We start from the raw sequence: 17,848 nt of genomic DNA, 5'->3' as shown, positions 1-17,848 counted from the left end.
ACATGGAGGCAGGTGCCTTTATTCACTAAACCATCTCCACAGCCAACTGTCATTGCTCCAGAGGTGGTGGAACCTGAAAGAATGGAGCCAAAGAATAAGGCAGACAAAAGTCTCATTCAATCTCTACCTTTATTTAGAGCATCAGAAAATTTATACTCTGAGGGTTAAGAAAGGTCCTATGAGTAAAGCTCATATGAGTTCAGGCCATAAACATTCTGAATAATAATAGCAAGTGCAGTGGGTAATTTGAAGCAAGTCCACGCCTATATTCTACAGCTTGGGCTCCATGTTTAGGTACCAAAACACTGTTGCAAAGACAGATCTCTGACATCAAGGAGAAGATGAGATGATTTGTTTTAGAGCAAGATATGAGTGACCATGTCCTGTGAACACATAAATGTCCCCATGTAGTAACAGTTCTTTGTAGCTTTTCCTACATGAACACTTTAAAACACATGGTAGAAACGTCCTGTAGGCAGGTTTTCACAAAGCAGATAAATCTCCATTGTGACCCTCGGGTGTTTGTCTGATGACATTCTAAGCCTTTGTTTTGGTACAGCATAAGAAGGAAGAGGGTTAAGGGAGGTTGTCATTCTCCGTGACACTCATGGACTCCTCAGGAGTAGACATTCACAATGTCAGGGTCCATATTTGAGTCCCTTCTTTCTGACTCCTTTGACTCCTTTGTAAGCCAAGAGTTCTTGGTAAGAGACCATGAAGGCTTGTGTGCATGGCATCTCTGACCATTTTTTCTCTCATAAAGTTAAGTCTAATTTTACTACAAAGTAAGTAAGGCTGCCACTAAACAGCCATTGCTCTAGTTAATCTGATTTATATTGTATCCAGGCTATTTTGTAGAAAAATAAATAAAGATGCTTTTTCTCTTCAGCTTATCTTGGTTTTGGTAGTTAAATATAACAAAATGGAGGCATAGAAGGAGTGTTTTAATAGAGATCTAAGAACAAGGAGAATAGAAGTCATTGAATTTTTTTAACTATATATACTTTTAGAGACTCAGCCTTAGTGTGTCAGACCTCTCTGGATCTTGGAGGACACATGAACCTTTTCCTGTTATGTCCCATCTCCAAACATGACAGACTGTCCTTAGAAGTGCCAGATGTGATTGTGAGCTGTCATACAAGTGCTGGGAACCAAACCCAAGTCCTCTGGAAGAGCTGCCAGTACTCTTATCTGCTGAACAATCTCTCTAGCTCAATGCATTAATTTTAAATGCCATAAGGTTTCCTTCTTGCCACATAAGTGTCCTCTCAAAGGCATTTATGTCTGTTACTGTTATAATCATAGCACTGACCACTGAGCTCAGCCCACAGGGGTTCTCCAATGTGTTCTGGAATGTATGCATTCCACAATGGAAATGTATAAGAGCCCAGGCTGCTAAGTAGGCACTGGAAAAGCATACTTAAATGTTCTGGGAATACCTGAGGATCTATGGCTTCCCACCCCTCACTGTATTCATGTCAGAGGTTTGAGACCATGCTTCCACTTAGGACATTTGTATTTCTGGGATCCAATGTAATTCGAACATGTCCAGATGCCTTTGCTCCCAGAGCTTGGAGATTTGGCATACATCCCCTGAAATAAAATGTGTTAAAGTTGAGTTGCTCAGTGCATGGCAAAGTCCATCTTGGAGGAACTGGAGGGTCTGAGAGATGTCAATGTGATAGGCAGTGGGGAGGACTCAGGATATGCAGTATTCCCAGGCAAGCTGTCAGAGGCCTACTGACCCTCACTGCATTAACCCTCTGGGGAAGGCTATATCAAAGCTTAATTATAAGCTCAGCAATTAGTAGACTGTGCTAATGTATCTCTTTCAGATATAAACTGAGTCTTCTCTGCCCTGATTCCAGAGGTTGAAGCCAAACAGAGTACTTGTAAGCCCATACAAACCCATGAGTTTATTCTGTGGTCTAGGAAGACTCATGCTTACCTAGACTAGAATGCCTCCCCCACCAGTATGAGATGAGTTAAAATCCACTCATTGGAGATTACAGAGAGAAGGTGTCATATGCATTTTCCAAATCTTCTTCTGGTGTTATTTATTAGAGTCATTTCTCAATGATATGGCACATTGCCCAAGCCAGAATTTATGCCCAGATGCGTCTGCCTCTGCTTTCCCCTCACATTTTATGGGGGGAGTCTTCACAGGTTCTGATTATACAAAAGTCTGTCAACTCATTCATGTCTTGGAGAAAGACTTGAAACACATGCGGGTGTTCATTCAGACTCCATGAATGGAGTAAAGATATATGGCATACAGTGTATTCATTGGGTTGTTTCCTCTCTTCATGTTTGATTTTATTTTTATGGTTACATTTAAATAGACTGTTATGTGGGAGTGGGGTGTGTGGTATATGCACATAAATGTCCAAGCATGCACATACATATATCGAGTCATAGGTAGACATTAGGTACCTTTCTCTATCATTTCTCATTTTGTTTTCCTGAGAGATGGTCTTCCATTGAACTAAATGCTCACTATTTCACCTGGGCTGGCTGGATAGCAAGTTCTCAGGATACACCAGTGTCCACTCCCCAGGACTGGGATTGCAGATATACAAAACCATGCCAGCTTTTTCAAGCTCAGATCCTCATGGTTGCATAGAAAATGCTTTTGACCCACTGAGCCCTCTTTGTGATCTCTGTCACTCTTTTTAAAGAGACTTTATTTTGTGTATAAGAGTATCTTAGATGGGGTTTTACTGCTGCAACAAAACACCATGACCAAAGCAACTTGAGGAGGAAAGGGTTTATTTATCTTTCGTGTTGTAGTCCATCATTGAAGGAAATCAGGACAGGAACTCAAGCTGGGCTGGAACCTGGAGGCAAGAGCTGATGCAAAGGGGATGAAAAGGTGCTGTTTACTGGCTTCATCAGCCTGCTTTCTTACACTCTTCATGACCACTAGCCCAAGGATGGCACTACCCACAGTGGGCTGGGCCCTTCCCCAACAATCACTAATTAAGAGGATGCCTTACAGGCCTGCCTACAACTGGATCTTACCAAGCTCTTTTCTTAATTGGGGATCCCTCCTCGTAGATAACTTTAGTTTGCGTGAAGTTGTCATAAAAGTATCCAGCACAATGCTTTGCCTGCATTGATTTATGTACACCGTGTGCGTGCCTGGTGCCCACAGAGATCAAAAGGTGTCAGCTCTCCCAGAACTGGAGTTGTCGATGGTTGTGAGCAGCCATGTAGGCACTGTGAGTTGAACCTGGGACTTCTGAAGGAGCAGCTGGTGTTCTTAAATGGCTAAAAGCCATCCCTCCAGTATATCCATTACTTTAATTCTATTTTTCAAAGGAATTTTAAAAAAAAAAAGCTTTTCATGTTTATTCATCTATGGACTTTATATTGTGATTCCTTGGGAAATTGTAACATTTTTTTGAATCCATGAATTAGTCAGGGGTGGGATATTTACAGTCAGTTTTCTTTGTCACGTAATACCGAATATAAATTAAGCTGCATCTTCTATTAAACACTAGAAAGACAGTAGTGAGAAGGGGTGGGGTGTGTGTGTGTGTGTGTGTGTGTGTGTGTGTGTGCGCCAAATACATGATCTTTCTGATTTTGTGTTCTCAAGGCTGAGGCCTGGGGTTGACGAGCAGTGTGTCGTTGCAGGGATTGGTGTCATTTGAGGACGTAGCCGTAGACTTCACTTGGCAGGAATGGCAGGAGCTGGATGCTGTTCAGAGGACCCTCTACAGGGACGTGATGCTGGAGAACTACAGGAGCCTGGTGTGGTTGGGTGAGTCTAAGCCCTCTGCAACCCTCATTAGCAATTACTTTCTTCTTTGTTGATAAGGACAGTAATCAGTGCTACCTTTTCACACTAGTAGATATTATACATTTTTAACTGACATGTAGTACGAGGGACTATACAACATTATAATTTACTCCTCCCTTTCACTGTACCCAGGATGTACTAACCACTCTACTTCCCCTACTCGTTTTCCATATGCTGTAGCCACTGTTCTGTCTTTTACTTCTTTGATTCAATTTAAGTTTTCGAGTGTAATGAGAGCATACGGCATTGTCCTTTTGTTTCTCTCTTTTTTTCCTTCTTAATTTTTTTAAACCTGATATATTTCACTTATGTATTGTGGCTTTCCTGGAGAGACATAGAAGAAACTCTGACCACCCCAAATAAGTGGGAATTGTTGGAAGAAATATCTGTCTGTTCTACCTTGCTTGAGTGCCAAAGTTAGTTTATTAAGAGCACATACAGGTGAGTGGGAGAGAGCCATCATTGGATTTTCATGTCCTGCACTAATGACTGCCTTAAGAGGGAATATTAGCGGGGTTGGGGATTTAGCTCAGTGGTAGAGTGCTTACCTAGGAAGCGCAAGGCCCTGGGTTTGGTCCCCAGCTCCGAAAAAAAGAACCAAAAAAAAAAAAAAAAGAGGGAATATTCGCATCCATGACTATTATCGTAGACCTGTATGTCTGCTGTTGTATGGTTTGCTCCACTCTATTGCCATAACTGGAGTGGTGTCTCCTGTAGGCCACAGCTGTCTTGCTTAAAGATGGTGACAACTGTTCACAGAGGAACTAGCTGTGCTGTGCTATACCTATAATACTCTCCCTCTGTCATGTGACAAAATTGTCACTTAATAAAAGAAAACATGGGCTGATGAACATTGATCACATATTTTTGTTTTGTGAACAATACCATAATGAACACAAGACTGAAAGTTTTAAAGCAGGAATAAATGGTGGCATGTGCCTGTAATCCTAACACTTGGGTTAGTGAAAGCAGATCCAAAGTGTGACACTGTATAGCTGTGGAGCTTTATCTGGGTTCTTGACTTTGTTCTGCTGGTGTATGTCTCTTTTTATGCTGAGCACAGACTGTTTGAGTTATTGTATCTTTGAAGTATGTTTTGAAGACATGTATTAAAATAACTGTTTTTTTTTTCTTTTTTGTACTGAAATGGAAATTTCATTAAATGTGTTAATCACCTTGGTTAGTTGGAAATGTTCACAATTTCTTTTAATCCATGAATGTGGTCAATTCTCAGCACCCAGATCCGATGGTTCCCAACTGCCTGTAAACTCCCCCTGAAGGCAAGGACCCAACTCCCTCCTCTAGCCTCTACCATCATCTCCACACAGAACACACACAAACATAAATAATCAAATAACCATAAATATTAAAATACTTGTAGCTATTACAGATTGAATTCTGAATTTATTTCTCAGCAATTTTACTAGTAGTAACCATATAGTTTCAGACTTTGGTGTTTTTACGAAGACCCTAAAAATAGTACTGCTGTCTCTTGTCCATAAACCTGACTTAGCACTTTGGTACAAATATTTTTTTTATTTCCCATTTACAGGGTACTGTTTAGTCAAACCTGAGTTGATCTCCAAGTTGGAAAAAGGATTTGAACCATGGGACGTTGCAGAAGCCATAGAGCAGTGCCTGCCAGGTTAGTCAATGCTACTGGGCAAGAGTCAGCAAGACATGAGCTCGGCAGTCAGTCGCATCTCAGCGCTTTCTCCAGCTTTTAGCAAAGCCAGCTCTTGAGTGGGCTTGTGAATCAGACACTCGTTTTATAAACTCTCCAAATTGGGATCTCTGTGTCTAACCATTTCCCTGTTTTGGTTCGGTTTGATGGTGATTGTTGAAGAATCGTATTTGCTCAAACTCTCTACTACTATGTGGGAATTCTCATGCTTTCCCTGTTTTTCTATTTTATTTTCTTTTCTTTTTTTTTTTTTTTTTGAAGTGCTGAGGATCAAACCCAGGGCTTTAGACATTCTAGAAAAACACTCTAGTAACTGAGTTACATCCCCACCTCCACCCCTCACTTGTCTTTTCCTCCTTCTCATAGGCTAATTTCTAATTAGTAATTAATTTTCTTAATTAGTAATTAATTAGGCATTCATTGACTTTTTCTTTTATTTATTTATTTATTTATCTATTTATTTATTTATTTATTTGGTTCTTCCTCTTTGATTGCCAGGTTGTTGTCTTTGTAATTGTTCGGGTAGCAATAGTGATCACACAAATGTTTCATCTTTTGGAATTTATATTCAGTGAGAAGAAAAAAATGAAACAAAGAGAGAAGAGTCACAAAGGTTTTTTAGCAAGAGGAGAGGAAAAACGGGGGTTATGTTTGAAGAAGAGCGTCAAGCGAGCCAGCGTCCAGTGAGTTACTTCCTTACCAGCTAAGCCCTGCCTCAGCATTGTAGGAGCTACTGCTTCATCAGTAGCATAGGCCAGGGTCACCTAGGAAGAGACAAGCTTCAAATGAGAAAATGTTTCTATCAGATTCACCATAGGCAAGCCTGTGGGTGATTTTCTTAATCAGTGATTGATCTGGGGAGGGCTCAGCCTACTCTGTGGGGTACTGCCCCTGAGCAGGTAGCTGTGGGTGCTCTAACAGAGCAGGTTGAGCAAGCCATTGGGAGCAAGTCAGTGACCAGTGTTCCCCCACGGTCTATGCTTCCGATCCTGCCTTCAGGTTCCTGATTTGATTTCCTGCTCTGACTTCCATCAGTGACGAAATATAAGCAAGATGTATAAGGCAAATAAACGCTTTCCTCCCTGGGTTGCTTTTCTTTATGGCGTTTTATCACAGCAACAAAAACCAGTTGTCTTGGTTAACTTAGATATACAAATGGGGAAAACAGTGGCCTTCTGTTTTAAAGTTACAGTTATCACTGCAGTTACCTGTGAAATTTTAAGAAAACAAGAAAAGAATAACTCACAGGTTCAGGAGAAAAGTGGCAGCTAGAAGGTTTTACTGATTTGGGAATGGGAAGACCAGTGTGTAACTAAGGAGAGAGTATATTCTGAGGACAGAGAGAGAACAAACCCATATGATGTGGGGATAGCTGAAAGACAGAAAAACACAAAGGCAAAGTAGACAAAAATGGGGGCTACTCGGGGTTGGGGATTTAGCTCAGTGGCAGAGCACTTGCCTAGCAAGCACAAGGTCCTGGGTTCAGTCCCCAGCTCCGAAAAAAAAAAAAAAAGAAAAAAAGAAAAAAGAAAAAAGATGGGGGCTACTCAAGTCCAACCTCATCCCCTGAGAGCAAGAGCACCCTAAAGCCACACCAACAATCTAGCCTGGAGATTACAGAGAAGCCCGGTGCTGGTGGATCCACATTCCTCCACTAGTGACTTCTATGACCATTCCATTCATTGAGGTGGTTTTACCTGACTTTCTTTTTTTTTTTTTTTTTTTTTTTTTTTTACTGTGGACTATCATGGAGAAGTCATTTTTTCATTTCTCCACATTTCTTGGGATGCTAGAAACACCCGCCACCTTGAGAGTGGTCCTGTTATTTAAGACTGAGCTGCTCTTGGAGCCTGAAAGTTGGAAATAATCACAAACCAAGAAGGCGCTGAACCCACTTGCAGGGTTTCTGTACAGGAAATGGCCACAAGACACAGTTGTGTTGGTTAGCAGGGTCTGGTGCAGAAGCACTGAGAAGCTTGAGCCGGAGTAAATTGAGAGGGTAGAGAGTGTCTGCGGATCTTTCCCCCTATGCTGAGCTGGGAGCCCCAATCACGTCTGGGTTTCCTCAGAGAATAATAGCAAGACTCAGCCTGCAGTCAGCAGGCTTTCGACTTCCACGGTCTGAAAGCTCAGTCAGACTCAAGTAGACATCACCTTCCCTCCATGCACAAAATTGTGTCTGGAGCAACTGAAATTCTGACACACACACCATGAAGTTTGCTGATGTTAGCAGTGACTCTTTTTATGAAAACAGGAAACGTTCAAAATAAAATGCAGCCCTGTCACTTATAACATAGCCTTGATCGGCCCAGCCCTCTGTCAGCACCCAGAACCTAGCACCCAGCACCCAGCATGCAGCACCCAGTACCACCTGATAAGGCAATAAAGACCCCAGGTAATATTAAACTCCAGGCAGAACTTCAGTTTCCACCCCTCGATACTGGAGGGATGTTAGATTTAAACCATACCAGTTCTTTCTGTGACCTATTTTATTTTTGCTGGGTAATTAGTATTACTGTTTACTTTCATTTTTTAAGTCTTCTGTTTTATTTTTAGTCTCCTTATACCTCTATCTTTATGTGTTTTGTCCTTCCAAGTTCTTTTTAACTTATATTTTATATTATACTATAATATAATGTTATACATGTTATATATAATTGATATAATATCATAAATATATATACACTTACAAATATTAAATTATATTAAGTTCTAAAATAGGTTCTTTTACCTTATATGCTTTCTTTCACGTATGCTTTTTTTTTTTTTTTTTGGCCTGCATTTTGTTTTACTTTATTTTATTTTTGAGGCACGTGTCTCTCTATTGTGGCATGTGGCTTCCCTGTCTCGCTATGCAGATCAGGCTGCTCTCAGACTCAGAGTTCTGCCTGCCTCTGCCTCCTGGGTGCTGGGATTAAAGGCATACGCCACCATGCCTGCCCCCCCTCTTTTTTTTTTTTTTTTGGTATATAACTTCCATTCTCTCATGTATCCCTTTCTCTGCCTCCTTCCTTTAGCTTATTCTTTCATTATTCATGTAAGTTGTGGTTTTGGTTTTTTGTTTTTTTTTTTTTTTTTGCTTTTTTTTTTTTTTTTTTTTTTTTACTTTTTTTCGAAGCTGGGGACCGAACCCAGGGCCTTGCGCTTGCTAGGCAAGCGCTCTACCACTGAGCCAAATCCCCAACCCCATAAGTTGTGTTTTTAACCTCACAGTTCACTCACCACTTTTTACTGCCTGTTCTTCCCATGGGCATCGGAGGGGCCGGCAATTGTCTTTATGTTTTATGTGTGTATCTGGTTTGTTTCAGTGGTGGCGTTCAATTTGTGTGTGATCTCCTTGATGTGCCCTCGAATTGGGTTTTCAAGAATTGTTGTGGATTTTTGCATCTGCCACCATAAGGAAAGCTGTCTTACCATTTTCTTATATCTTTACCAGGTTTGGGTATTAAGGCAGGGTCTGGGTCTCAGGATGTGTGCAGTGTGTTGCTGTAAAACTCCAACCCCAATAAGCCCATGCAAAGAACACACAGCTCAGCTACAATAGTTATAAGCCGCACACCTAGATTGAGCAGGTTCACCCCTGCACTGCTCTCTTCTCCAGCTGTGAGATCTCTTGCTTCTTTTGGCTTCTCTGGGCCATGTGGTTCTGCTCCATCTTCCTTCCACCTCCTCTTCCTCCTTCTTCCTCTGTCTCCCCTCACTCTCCTTGTCTCCTCTCCTCCTTGCTCTCTTCCCCCTCTCTAAGACCTCCAGCCCCATCTTCCCCTTCCACTGCCCAACCACAGGCTCTAGCATTTATTTATTTATTGATTTGGCCAGTTAAAATGGGAAGGAGGTTCACATGAAGTCATCTGAGTATGTGATCCACTCCTGTTGAGGAAACAGAATTAGCATCAAAACACAGAGCACCAGGGCAATTCCTCTTCCTTTACAGAAAAGTGTGAGGAAAGCACAGTTGTCAGACCTTCTTTAAAGAGACGGGAGGACTCCACAATGAATCCATCTGATTTTGAACTTCCCTTGATTGGATTTCTCACTACCGTTTCAATCTTTTTAAAAAAAATGTATTATACATACAGTTATGAGCTTTTGACCAGGTTTATAGTAGTGGGCATAAAATACTCCCTGTGAAGCAAGCCTCAGATCCAGGCAAAAAAGTGGTTGATTAACCTTAACCCATCACTATCGCTGTCGTACCTGCGGGCACAGCTCATCAGGAAGGTCGGTATTGTAACGTGCAGGGTCTAGCACTGAATGAGACCTCTAATGCCTTTCCTCTCCGGGCAACCTGAATGGCATTTTCTGGCACTGTGTAAGCTCCCCAATAAAGACAGAGCTTCCTACTCAGCTAAGGTTGGTTTCTGTAGGTCTGCATCTACAGTGAATGGTATCTTCAGTAGCAGGGTCCTGCCAGCTAGTCATCATGGGCAAACAAGAGTCAAGTCAACAGGTTGTGTTGTTTGAGGTACCTCTGGGGACTCAGTAACCAGTAGCTAATAGGGAGATATTTCATGCCTTGTACTGAGGTTTTCATTTGATAAATCATGATTTCTGCATTATTCACACAGAGAGGGTACTTCTGATCAAACTCCTCTGTGTGTGTCTCTCTGTCTATGTCTGTCTGTCTGTGCGTGTGTGTGTGTGTGTGTGTGTGTGTGTGTGTGTGTGTGTGTGAGAGAGAGAGAGAGAGAGAGAGAGAGACTCTGTGTGTGTGTATTAAACTATACAAACTTTAATGGATTTTCATAAGCTTTATCTGTGTTCTTAGTTTTGGCTAATCCATTCCCTTCCTTCTCTTCTCCCTAATCCATCTATCTTCTTAATATTTTACAGACAGACAGACAAACAGGCAGACAGGCAGGCAGACACACACACACACACACATACACACACACACACACACACACACACACACACACACACACACAGCCTATGTTCTGCTATCTCCCCTTTTCCTTCCCAGTATCCTCTGTAGAGCTAGCTTACTGCTCATAAGTTCCTTTAATATCCTTCTCTGGGTTGGCAGTTGATCTTTCAGAGCTTGAAATACATCCTTCCAGGCACTTCTGACATTTAAAGTTTCTATGGCATAATCTACACTATTCCATTGGCCTGCATTTATCCGTGATTTGACATTTCTCTCTTGTAGCTCCCACACTCTTTCTCTACTTTGTAGTGCTTTAACTATGATATGTTGTGGGGAATTGAGTTTCTTTTCTGGTCTAGTTTATTTGGTATTCCGTAGGCCTCTTGTGCCCGGATAGGGTATCCTTTTCTAGATTTTGGGACATTTCTTTTATGGTTTTATATGTATGTCTTTGTTGTGATATTCTTCTTTTTCTATGGCCATAATTCAAAGGTTAGGTATTTTGATGGTGTCCCAAAACACTCCCATAGTCTGCTCATAGTTTTACTGTATCATTGACTTCTATTAGGTAATACAATTCCCCTCTCTTGTCTTCTAGCCTGGACACTGTTTTCCACATGATCCATTTTATTGAGAAAGCTTTTCACTGAAGTTTTTATTTGGCTTTTGGGGTTTTTAATTTCTAGTAATTGATGCAGTTTGGATTTTCTTCAGAAGTTCTGCCTCTGTTGAATTCTATTTTCAAGTCTTAGATTGACTTCCTCATTTCATTCAGCTTTGTTTTTGCTCTCTTGGAAAATATCCATACTGCCTTTGAGTTGTTTGAACATAGTTAAGATCATTCCTTTGAATTTGTTGCCTGGGAATTTTTCCAGGTCATTCCATAGGGGTCATAATTGTGGGGGAGAGCAAGTTGTCATGATTTTCATGTTACATTTGTTTCTGTGCAAGCCTGGCATGAAGTAATTTGCTTTTTGAGTTTCTTTCTTTTTTGTTCAAATCCCTTTCCTTTTCAGTGGAGGTATGAGCACTGTTCTGGAAAGGATTAATATGTAAGAGGGTTGGCACTTTACTTCCTCTGTAGGGTTAGTATTAAGGCCTACAGGTTCTGTCTTTAGTAGTCTCTTTAGAGTACTTTACTGTCTGTGCTAACAGTAATCCAGTGATCAACACAGCCCTTGCTGGCCCTCTCTTTCATAGCTTCCTGGTGTCTCTCAATGCTTGAATGCCCTACTTTGAGTAAACTGTGATCAACTGGTGGATTGGAGGCACATGATTCTAGGTAATCTAGATGTGGAGTTAGAAGGCCTATAGGATGAAGAGAATGGCTCTACTTAGCTGCATTAGGAAGTGAGATCCTAGAGGATCCTGAAAGACTGTAGAAACAGAGGGCTGACTGCATTGGGATGCAGTATCCCATAGAAGAAGGATAGTCTGGCAGCCATCATAGAGGGGTGAGAGTCTGAAATAACCAAATATAAAGTCTGTTGCCTGGAAGCCCACAGAGGTATGATCTTGGAAGAGGCAGGTATCTTATAAGGTGAAGAAGAGTGGAGCTTACCTGGAGGAACAAAGAAGCAATATTTCAAAGGAGTTTAATGGCCTATGATGTGTGAATGTGTGGATCCTACCTCTCAATATTTTTATTGGATATTTTTATTTATATTTCAAGTGTTATCCCCTTTTCTGGTTTCCTGTCTATAAACTCCAGATCCCATCTTCCCTCGCCCTTCTTCTATGAGGGTGTTCCCCCACCCAACCACCCACCCCTTCCTGCATCCCCACTCTGACATTCCCCTACACTGGGGGTTCCAGCCTTGGCAGGACCAAGGGCTTCTCCTCCCATTGGTGCCCAGCAAGGCCATCCTCTGCTACATATGCAACTGGAGCCATGGTCTGTCTATGTGTGCTCTTTGGATGGTGGTTTAGTCCCTGGGACCTCCAGTTTGTTGGTATTGTTGTTCTTATGGGGTTGCAAACCTCTTCAGCTTCTTCTGTCCTTTCTCTAACTCCTCCAATGGGCACCTCATACTCAGTTGAATGGTTGGCTGCAAGCATTCACCTCTGTATTATTCATACTCTGGCTGAGCCTCTTAGGAGACAGCTATATCAGGCTCCTGTCAGCATGTACTTCTTGGCATCAGCAATGTTGTCTGGATTTGGTGGCTGTATATATATGGGCTGGATCCCCAGGTGGGTCAGGCTCTGAATGGCCATTCCTTCAGTCTCTGCTCCAAACTTTGTTTCCTTATTTCCTCCTATTAATATTTTTGTTCCACCTTCTAAGAAGGACTGAAGCATCTGCACTTTGGTCATCCTTCTTCTTGAGCTTCATGTGGTCTGTTGACTGTATCTTGGGTATTCTGAGCTTTTGTGTTAATATCCACTTATCAATGAGTGCATACCATGTGTGTTTTTCTGTGATTGGGTTACCTCACTCAGGATGATATTTTCCAGTTCCAACCATTTGCCTACGAATTTCATAAACTCGTTGTTTTTGATAGCTGAGTAATATTCCATTGTGTAGATGTACCACATTTTCTGTATCCATTCCTCTGTGAAGGGCATCTGGGTTCTTTCCAGCTTCTGGCTATTATAAATAAGGCTGCGATGAACATAGTGGAGCACGTGTCTTTTTTATATGTTGGAGCATCTTTTGGGTATATGCCCAAGAGAGGTATAGCTGGATCCCCAGGCAGTTCAATGTCCAATTTTCTGAGGAACCTCCAGACTGATTTCCAGAATGGTTGTACCAGTCTGCAATCCCACCAACAATGGAGGACTGTTCCTCTTTCTCCACATCCTCGCCAGCATCTGCTGTCGCCAGAGTTTTTAATCTTAACCATTCTCACTGCTATGAGGTGGAATCTCAGGGTTGTTTTGATTTGCATTTCCCTGATAACTAAGAATGTTGAGCATTTCTTTAGGTTCTTCTCGGCCATTCGATATTCCTCATCTAAGAATTCTTTGTTAGCTCGTACCCCAGTTTTAATAGGGTTATTTGATTCTCTGGAGTCTAACTTTTTGAGTTTTTTGTAGATATTGGATATTAGCCTCTATCAGATGTAGGATTGGTAAAGACATTTTCCCAATCTGTTGGTTGCTGTTTTGTCCTAATGACAGTGTCCTTTACCTTACAGAAGCTTTGAAATTTTATGAGGTCCCATTTGTCGATTCTTGATCTTGAGCATAAGCCATTGTTGTTTTGTTTAGGAAATTTTCTCCAGTGCCCATGTGTTCAAGGCTCTTCTCCACTTTTTCTTCTATTAGTTTGAGTGTATTTGGTTTTATGTGAAGGTCCTTGATCCACTTGGACTTGAGTTTTGTACACGGAGATAAGAATGGATCAATTTGCATTCAGTTACATGCTGACCTCCAGTTGAACCAGCACCATTTGCTGAAAATGCTTTCTTTTTTCCACTGGATGATTTTAGCTCCTTTGTCAAAGATCAAGTGACCATAGGTATGTGGGTTCATTTCTGGGTCTTCAATTCTATTCCACTGGTCTGTCTGTCTGTCTCTGTACCAATACCATGCAGTTTTTATCACTATTTCTCTGTAATACTGCTTGCATTCAGGGATAGTGATTCCCCCAGAAGTCCTTTTATTGTTGAGGATAGTTTTACGCTATCCTGGGTTTTTTTTATTCCAGATGAATTTGCAAATTGTTCTGTCTAACTCTCTGAAGAATTGGATTGGTATTTTGATGGGGATTGCATTGAATCTGTAGATCGTTTTTGGTAAAATGGCCATTTTTAATATATTAATCCTGCCAATCTATGAGCATGGGAGATCTTTCCATCTTCTGAGATCTTCTTCAATTTCTTTCTTCAGGGGCTTGAAGTTCTTGTCATACAGATCTTTCACTTGCTTGGTTAGAGTCACACCAAGGTATTTTATATTATTTTTTACTATTGTGAAGGGTATTGTTCCCTAATTTCTTTCTCACCCTGTTTATCCTTTGAGTAGAGGAAGGCTACTGATTTGTTTGAGTTAATTTTATACCCAGCCACTTTGCTGAAGTTGGTTATGAGGCTTAGTGGTTCTCTGGTGAAACTTTTGGGATCACTTAAGTACACTATCACATCATCTGCAAATAGTGATATTTTGACTTCTTCCTTTCCAATTTGTATCCCTTTGACCTCCTTTTGTTGTCTGATTGCTCTGGCTAGGACTTTGAATACTGTATTGAATAGGTAGGGAGAGAGTGGGCAGCCTTGTCGAGTCTTTGATTTTCGTGGGATTGCTTCAAGTTTCTCTCCATTTAGTTTGACGTTGGCTACTGGTGTGCTGTACATTGCTTTTACTATGCTTAGGTATGGGCCTTGAATTCCTGATCTTTCCAGGATTCAATTCTTTATTTTAACACAGAACAAAATTTACTCTTCTACTTACTGTATAGCCAAATAACTGTCATAACCATCACTGTCCCAGTCAGGACACCGAAAAGAGTTCATGCACTCCGAGATACATTTTTATCAAAAATGACACAATTTCTCAGACTAATAGTCAAATTCTATAAATAGTTGTGAATGTCAAATATAAATTTTTAATGTTGATTCTTAAGAGCACCTATCTCTTATTAAACAACCATTTTAATATCATCTTAGATGTCCATAAATGGAGTGCTCCAGTTGAAAAAATCCAGCAAAGTCAAGAGAAGTATTTGAGGCAAGTCAAAATCACCAGGAGAAATACATCAAATGAAGATAAGGTTGAAGTAGAAAACACATACAAAGTGGACTCAAACTGCATTTCAAATATGACTATGAAGAATGAAGTCTGTTCTAGAATGTGCTTTCAGGAGCTTGTTAATCCACCGCAAGATGTACCTTTGCCTACAGAGGCTGGTGAGAGGCAGAGTACAGAAGAACCTCATGATCTGAGCGGAACTCAGGAAGCCCTCTCATATCCTGAGCATTTTACTCACCATAGCAAGGATCAGTGTCAATTTCAGTATTTTGAATCAGATGAAGCCTTCCACACGAAAGCAATATTAACACCTCAGATATTTTGTGTTCAGGAAACCCCTAGGAAGTGCAATGACTGTGATAAATCCTTTGATGAGGTAGAACTTCCTGCCCAATATATGACTCAGTTAAGAAAGGAAACTTTGGGATGGAATATATGTCATAAAACATTCTCTAACAAGACTGAATTCAGCAACCATGACAACATGCACATGGGAGGAAATGATAACAAATGTGATTACGAGAAACCCATCCTTAACAAATCATTATATCTTATACACCAGGAAGCACATGCAGGGAAAAAGCCCCAAGCACACAAGGAAAACATCAAATTCTTCTGCCTGGATGCCGAGCTGCAAACAGTTGATCAAAAGCTTCACAGAGAGAAACAAATTTATGAATGTAAAGTATCTGGGAAAACCTTTTGCCATGAGTCAGAGAACATCAGCCAGCAGAAACCACATGCCTGGGAGAAAGCCTGTGGGGGTAAGGAAAGCAGAGAAACTCGCTGTGATGAGTCAGCCCTCACCCAACATCAGAGACTTTATACAGAGGAGAAAGCCTGTGAGGGTAGAAAATGTAGTAAGGCTTTCTACCATAATTCACTACTGTCTCAATATCAGACAGCTCATACAACTGAACAGCAAAGTGACTGCAAAGAATTAATGAAAATTTACTTCTACATATCAAGCCTCACTCAGCATCACAGACCTCATACTCTTGAGAAACCTTACGGATGTAATGATTGCATGAAAACTTTCTCCCACAAGTCACAGCTCGCTCGACATCAGAGGACTCATACAGGGGAGAAGCCCCATGAATGTAAAGAATGCAGGAAAGCTTTTTGTCATAAGTCACACCTCACCCGGCATCAGGGAATCCATGCACCCGAAAAGCCCTACGAATGTAAAGAATGTAAGAAGTCTTTCTACCTGAGGTCACAACTCACTCAGCATCAGAGAACACACACAGGGGAGAAGCCCTTTGAGTGCAAAGAATGTCAGAAAGCTTTCTTCCGAAATTCACACCTCACCCAACATCAGAAAATCCATACAGGCGAGAAGCCACATAAGTGTAAAGAATGTGGGAATGCATTTGCCCGGAAGTCGCACCTCACGCAACATCAGAAAACCCACACAGGTGAGAGGCCGTACGAATGTAAAGAGTGCAGGAAAGCCTTCTCTCGTAAGTCGCAACTGATGCAGCACGAGACGACTCACACTGGGGAGAGAGCCTATGAATGCAAGGAATGCAGGAAAACTTTCTATCTCAAGGCATACCTCACTCGACACCAGGTAATCCACAAATCCGAAAAGCCATTTGAGTGTAAGAAATGTGGGAAAGCTTTCTCCCGGAAGTCATACCTCACGAGACATCAGAAGACACACAAAGGTGAAAAGCCCTATCTGGGTGAGAAACTGTAGGGATGTAAATTATGAAGGAGGTTCTTAATCTAGTTGGACTTAACAGAGAGCTTACACAGGTGAGACGTCCCATGCATGTGGGAAAATGTGCTACGGTTACATCTCAGCCTACATCAGAAAACCCATGCCAGGAATAAACCTTACAAATGGAAAAGTATGAAAGTTAGTTTTGTGCAGGAGTTATGCCTCACTATCGGTCAGAGACTTTATACCGGTGAGAAGCCATAGGAAATGTAAGAATGCCGTGTTGAAGTTACATCATCAAACATTAGTGAGTTCGTACAAGTGACAAAGCCAATGACTATGAAGGGTGCAGTAGAGCTGTAACACAACAAGGGGTGATGTAACCAGGCAAAAATCCCATCAACATAAACAATGCAGGAAAATTTTCTATCATCAAGCAACTCACCAACTGCCTGAAAACTTACAACTGCCATTTAAGTTTCAACAACAAGGGAAATGTTTCAACAAGGGAGACCCCATTGACAGGAAACTCACACACATGATAAACCATGCTAATCTGGGGGAGCTTAGGGAGCCCAGGAAAGTAAGGCATCCCATGAGTATAAATAATCTAGAGGTGTTTCAAGGAGCATTTGCTTTTGATCTCTGCATTCTTGGTACTGCAGCTTACATTTCATTTGTAGTGAGACAAGGCTAGCCTGGACAATGGAGTAATACACCTATCTGTTTTTTTTCTTGAGACTACATTTCCCTATGTAGACCAGGCTGGCTTCAGACTCATGGAAATCCACCTGCTTCTGCCTCTGCCCCCCAAGCATTTGGATTAAAGGCATATGCTACCACACCTGGCTTGTAGTATGTTCTTTTTAATAAAGAAGGTCCAGTCAAACTGTACTGGACATTCTCCTTACAGGATATGGAAAACACACCAGTTTGGAATAATCTGTGAGTATTCTACAAAACACTTATACAGTTCAGCTGGAATCAGAACACCATGAAGACAGAAGCAGAGAAAGAGGATAGGGACCGAGCTGCTGTACCATATCTACCTCTGCATCAGAGGTCCATGCTAAAAGCCTCCCACATGTCAGGGTCGTGACGTTCCTAAAGTCACACATCTACAGCCATTGCTAT

At 41.4% G+C, this 17,848-nt stretch overlaps 1 protein-coding gene across 3 annotated transcripts in view; it reads left to right on the top strand.

Annotated features, from left to right (window-relative positions):
• The window catches only part of Znf846 (zinc finger protein 846), a 33,610-nt gene extending 16,052 nt beyond the window's left edge, over nucleotides 1-17,558 (top strand). For all 3 annotated transcript variants that reach the window (XM_039089397.2, XM_039089398.2, NM_001107127.2), the window contains 3 exon segments: nucleotides 3,640-3,766; nucleotides 5,358-5,450; nucleotides 14,967-17,558. In XM_039089397.2, coding sequence (XP_038945325.1) covers nucleotides 3,640-3,766; nucleotides 5,358-5,450; nucleotides 14,967-16,750 — 2,004 coding nt within the window. In that variant the 3' untranslated portion in view covers nucleotides 16,751-17,558.
• Nucleotides 17,559-17,848: the final 290 nt, after the last annotated feature.

Source organism: Rattus norvegicus, chromosome 12, assembly GCF_036323735.1.
Source record: "Rattus norvegicus strain BN/NHsdMcwi chromosome 12, GRCr8, whole genome shotgun sequence".
Lineage (NCBI taxonomy): Eukaryota > Metazoa > Chordata > Mammalia > Rodentia > Muridae > Rattus > Rattus norvegicus.
Note: the sequence above shows the minus strand (reverse complement) of the source record. Positions and strands in the feature narration are given on the sequence as shown.